Source organism: Cyrtonyx montezumae, unplaced genomic scaffold (assembly GCF_038088225.1).
Source record: "Cyrtonyx montezumae isolate F1298 unplaced genomic scaffold, pur_monq_1.0 scaffold_7, whole genome shotgun sequence".
Lineage (NCBI taxonomy): Eukaryota > Metazoa > Chordata > Aves > Galliformes > Odontophoridae > Cyrtonyx > Cyrtonyx montezumae.
In genome coordinates, this window is record NW_027072078.1 from 18245609 (window position 1) to 18251608 (window position 6000).

A 6000-nucleotide genomic window follows, 5' to 3' on the forward strand; every position below is an offset into this window, starting at 1 on the left:
AATATTTTGTCTCACTTCTACAACTTGAACAGTAGGAGCAAAGACCACTTTTTTCTTTCTGAGAGCTTGGTTGTGAGTTTTTACTGTTTTCTTACACAGCAGGCATTTATGAAGCTAAAAATAACATAATTCTCAATTAGGAGAAATGGGAAGATTCTTTAAAGCAATTGACAAGAAAAAAGAGGAAGTACAGTTCAGCACTCAAAGCATTATACAGTGTCAGGAAATACAGATCCCGTTCCCAGCTGTGGGAGTGCTGCCCTGCAGTTAGGGTATATACGTAGGTCAAAACACTTGAAGCTGGCTGCTTATGTGCACTGAAGAACGTGAAAGATATGTATACAATTTAGGCATGCAAAGAAAGCAGTTGTCCAATGAGCCCCTCAGTCGCTCTTAGCCTCTTCTTCCAAACCTAGGTCAGGGGATTTCTTCTGCTTTACACAAATCAGTCATCATCATGCCATCAGTCTTTCCAGGCCTGTTACCATACTACAAAAGCATGGTTCAGAGATATCCCCCTGAACATCTCTATCGCTCTTGCAGTATTTCTGTCATCCCTGGTTCTTTAGGGAGGAGACAGCAGTGGTCAGAGCTCTCTCTCCTCTTGCTGCTCCTACAGTTGGTGTACTTGTTTGTTACAGCTAGATAAAGATCTTCTTTTGCATATTTTTCAGAAATATGACACTAATGTCGGAGCTCAAGGATCTCAGCTGTCTCGTGGGCAAAAACAACGCATTGCTATAGCGAGGGCCATCATACGAGATCCTAAAATCTTATTACTGGATGAAGCCACATCTGCCTTAGACACAGAAAGTGAAAAGGTAAATTTGTAATGTTAAGAAATGAGGGAAAATTAATTCAATAGCTTACAAGGTACAATGGTTTCTTCTGTTCTACGAGATGTCCTGCTGTACAAAGACCACAGCATTATTCCCTGTTGCTAATTCAGCGCATACACTTGTAATGATCTTTTTGAAAGATCCAGGAAGCATGGCTATAAAATCAGCAGCCAGCTACAGGGACTCTTATGTCAGTTTGTCATTAAGAAGCAGTACTTTCTATGTACTGTGCATACTAATTCCCCGGGCTTCACAGCATTCAGCGGGAATGTTTCATAGATAGATACAGCTTTTGCACATAAAAACAAAACCACAACAGAAGCGTATTCAAGCATACAAACGATGAGTCTGAACATCCCAAAAATTGCAGTGTGGGGCATAAGAGCTGGGCAATAAATTGCTTGGTGTGGTTACATCGGTGATTCAAGAAATGGTGGAAATTTAGGAGCATATCCAAGCTGAGCATTTCAGCTGAAAAAAGACCTTCCTCACAGTTTAATTTTTAGTCTATTATTTTTTCTTTCCCTTTTTTTGTACAACTATTGTACAGTACAGTTAATTAGTCTGAAGCGGTCAGATCTCTCCAGCTCTGAGCCCCAATCTGATTTGTCCATTTTCTCTCTGATGCTTTCTTTGTTGCTTTTAGACTGTGCAAGCAGCACTGGATAAGGCCAGGGAAGGGCGCACCTGCATCGTCATTGCCCACCGCCTGTCCACAATCCAGAATGCCGATATCATTGCTGTGATGTCACAAGGAATCATCATTGAAAGGGGCACACATGATGAACTAATGGCAATGGAAGGAGCATACTATAAGCTTGTTACCACTGGGGCCCCAATTAGCTGAATTACCGTCACCCTACATTTCAAAGACTATTTATCTGAACAAATACCTTGCAGTAGCTATGTGTATGTTGGTACCCCTCTGTGCTAGAAAGTGCTCTACCATACTGTGACTTATACAGTACCTTGATTCTACATAGCTTTCTGGTTAAGCAACTGATCAGGCACGCAGAGGGGACTAAGCATAGGCTGATGCATTCAGGAAATAGTTTTTAGCCCACTGCAAAGGGAGAGAAAGTCTGAAAATGGGAAGATGCTCACTGGTGAGCTGGGGAATTGCCGCCACCTGCAGTCAGACTGCAGAGTCCTGTCCCTCCCTTAATTAGCAGACAAGGAAGACTCCATTCTGGTTTTCTGGAAACTGCCACTTCTTGAGGGAAGCTGTATGAATTAAAAAAAAAAAAACAATCTCAAGCACAGTGGTGTATTACTGAAGGGTTCAAATCCCTCCTGCTGTTCTGCTCCACTAAGGGTTTCAGTAGATACCCTTTTCCTGGGTACAAAGCCTTGACCCTTCGCACCACTTCATTCCATGCCTACTTCAGCTGTGTTGCTGGAGGGGGTTGAGTTGCCCCTGGGTACAGAGCGAACACGTGGAACCCTCAGCTAGACATACCAGTACCCTGCCAGTAAAACCAGTAAGTGTGTGCTCACAAAGAAGGCGGCTTCACAACAGTAAGGAAATAAATAACTCAGATGAGGAATATAATCTGGTAAGTGTCAGTTCTCATATACTTACCACTCTGCTCAGAGTTGCCAAATTGATTTCCCTGAAGTATTTATTGATATTCAAAATGTATGTAAAATTCGAGTTAATTGATTGGCAGTTATTTAAATCACTTCTATTGAGACAATGACAGATAAGGTTTTCTATTTTCTTTTTTTACAGAAGGCACAGCATTGCCTTTGGAAATACTGTTTTTTACAGAAACTGTAAAGGTGAAAAAAAAATAAGAATTAGCCATAATTAATTAGTTGTTTGTACTAAGTAGAGCTTAGAAATAGAACAGCAGTTCACTCAGGAACAACGAAGGTCAGGAAGTATCTTCCTCTGCCAGACACCTGTATCTGTAGAAGTTTTTTTAATAAGTTGTACTGAATGGTTTCCTGGAATATGATACTGAGCAGTGATTGGGAACACTGACACAAATTACAGTGTTAAAATTTAAATCTTGATTTGAAGTAATAGAGTATTAAGTGGAAAAGTAATTCTCAACATCCTGATAGCTGCAGCACGTGTGTGCGCAGGGCCGTTCTCCCACTTTGAAACAAGTCACCCCATAATGCAGTTTCTTACAAAACCATGCAACAGTACAACTGCTGAAACCTGAATAAAGGAGGAAGGAGGAAAACTTTATAGGATCCATGTCTTGATTCCAGGCAGTAAAAAAAAATACAAATTCAAGATTTATACAATTCCACTTACAGAATGCCTTCAGAATCTAGGGAACATGACTGACTTTAAAGTGCTGTTTTTCCCAGAGAAATCTGTGCTTTGGTCACTAACTGAAAATGAATAAGGAAGCTGCACTATTAGCCTTGTATTTTAATCATCATGGCCTTTTTATGTTTCAGAGCAATAATCAGGTAGGTGGGGGCTCAGGACTGAAACTATCTCCAGAATGACTGACATTTCTTACTGGCTTGTGCTTTAGCATCTCCTACCCTTCAGATAAGCATGTTAAATATCCACAGCAGACAGCAAGTATTTGAATGTATTTAGCTAATGGTCTTCAGTGAGGATCTGCTGTGCAGCGCACAACTGCTGAGAATGCCAGTGAAACTATGCTAGCCCCTGCCTGCAGAGGAGCCTGCTATATCTCCTTGCAGGAGCTCAGCAGTGTGGGCCCAGCGGGGTGGTGCAACTGCTTATTTAGTTGCTCCTCTTGGTGAGGTAACTTTATTCTTATGTGTCTAGTAAATGTTGAGAGCTATGTATTATACAGACATACTTGCTACCAGAAGGCACTCACAGTGTACAAAAGCTGCGTTGCTCCAGCACATTCTTGTTTGACACCTGCTCCCATTTTATAGCTGTGTGCTACTGAAACCAGTGAATTCCATTAGTACCTGTGTGAAGGGAATAAACTAATGTGCAGTCAGAACATGTTTTGTCTGAGCAGAGGGAAGGATTTCGAAGCAGGAAGGAAGAGAGAGAGGAAGAGAAAAGCCACATATTGGTGAAAATGAGCATGTGAACTAGATGCAATGCCAACTTGGGAGCTAGTAAGTATCAGTGAGTGAGGAATGAGGGTCACTTGCCTTTATGACTGCTACTTCGTGGAACTCAGCTACAGGTTAGTAAGAATCTTTTAGGATCTTTCTGCAGAAGGACTTCTGGCACTGCATTATGCCAGTTGGGAGAGCTCTAAGTTAAGAATAAAAAAGATTAATTTTCTCCTGAGACCCCATCAGTGAGAGCAACAGAATCAGGTAAGCGCCTTCTCATTATACAGGAAAATTAATTTAAAAAATCTTGAAAAGCCTGATGACTTTATAATTTAACAGCTTAACAACTTGGAAGCTGCAAGTTAAATTGCCACACAGTCTTAGTGAAGAAGGCTTGAAGTGTAATTTTCAGCTGTGATAAATTCGCTAAAGGACTAAGGGACATGTAGACTTATTTCCTGTATCAACGAAATGGCCAACTCTTGATTCACAGGACTAATTCTATCAAAAGATTGATCTGACGTTTGTTTATCCCACCACTGTAGAATACGTTTACAGTTTTGGGGGGCCTCTTCTGAGATTCTTTAAGTCAGAATCACAACTCACTACAGTTGCTCAGAAAGTGACTATTCTACTGGCATATCAATAGTTTAACTTACTAAGTTATCGATAAAATTAAACTAACTGCATTGATTCAGTTTTCCCATCATGCCTTGTTTTAGTAATATTTCAGAAGTTGCAGAAAAAGAGAGAGTTTGGAGAGGAAGCTGGTCCTTCCCCAGAAGCACGGTAGTTGCAGGCTGAATTAATAGGAAGCTCCAAGAAAAGAAGTGAGCTCATTTTCACCATATGCCTCTGTATGCTATGTAAAAGAATACTGCAGAACTGCTAATTGTCCTTCTATGTGTATGGTTGTCTATGCTAATACTGGTTCCAAGAATCTTCACCAGTACCACAAAGTGCAGACCCTCACATAGCACCAACTTAGAAATGTGTTATCTGTCTACCCATAATTCTTCTCCTAAAACAGCTCACACTGCCAGTAGGCCCAAACATTGCTACAAAAGCCAGGTTGCTGTGTATAGAGCATCCCCTACTGCTGGCCAGGATGGGGGGACAACTAGACCAACCTTCTCGTGCTGGAGGTTACGTTCTACTAGGGAATAACCATGCACAGACCAAATTGAATGCAGGAGAAATCTTTGTCATAGCTGTCTTTTGTTCTTCTATTATTTGTTTCTAGTCCCACTAGCTTAGTCATACTTGGTTATATTTTAAAGAGTTGTAATTATAGATAAGGTTGGTTTCAAGCCCGGTGCTGTGAGAGAAGAGTTCAGAGAATCATTAAAGAAGCCACTGGCAGTTATGTAAAGCAGAATGCTCCTCAGACTGTTAAAACTTTTTAAATGTCACAGTCGTCTCAGTAGGCTTTTAAATAAGGATGTCCCTGTAATTTGTATCATGTGCATTCCTAAGGGCCAAATCAAACTATTTGCCTTCTTTTCCCAATTAAGTAAGATTATTTACATCCCACTGCTAAGTAGAAGTCCAAAGCAACATTATGCTAACATCTTCTTAGCCTTATTGCTATCAGATCACACATACACAGCCCTAATTACCCACTTAATAGCCTTATGCTGCATGTATACTCAGTACTGTAAGGATAACATTGCTTAGAGATTGGGCAGTGAAAATGAATATGCAACAATAAGTGACAAATAATGAATAAAAAGGTAAAAAGGGAAAGTATGTGGCTTTACATTTGTAGAGCATCAGCTGTATGTAATAAACTTACATTTAGCATGTTAGTTACTTCTGTGCATAAGCCAAGTTTACTCTTCGATCCCTTCTTTATTGGAAGCAGTAACTGATTCTGACATGCAACTCTCAAAATGACAGCATTAGACCAATTTACCTGTGCAGTACAGGAGCATGAACAACGCTCTTGAAGGAATATGCTGAGCTCGTTTCCTGATCGACAACTTTCTTCATTTGTTGCTCTGTGTAGACGTACAGAACTCCAATACTTACTATATTGTATCGTATTTTCAACATCAAAGGCGTAATCGTTATCATTCATTATTTATATGACCATTTTTAAAAGTAAAAATGACAAAAATCACAGTAATGCAACAATATATTCTATGGA

The 6000-nt window shown here is 40.2% G+C and overlaps 1 protein-coding gene across 1 annotated transcript in view; it reads left to right on the forward strand.

Annotated features, from left to right (window-relative positions):
- The window catches only part of ABCB11 (ATP binding cassette subfamily B member 11), a 63654-nt gene extending 61935 nt beyond the window's left edge, over window positions 1–1719 (forward strand). The window contains exons 29-30 of the mRNA XM_065750955.1: window positions 675–821; window positions 1486–1719. Of these exons, the coding sequence (XP_065607027.1) occupies window positions 675–821; window positions 1486–1686 (348 nt within the window). The 3' untranslated portion in view covers window positions 1687–1719. The remainder of the gene's footprint in view (window positions 1–674; window positions 822–1485) is intronic.
- Window positions 1720–6000: the final 4281 nt, after the last annotated feature.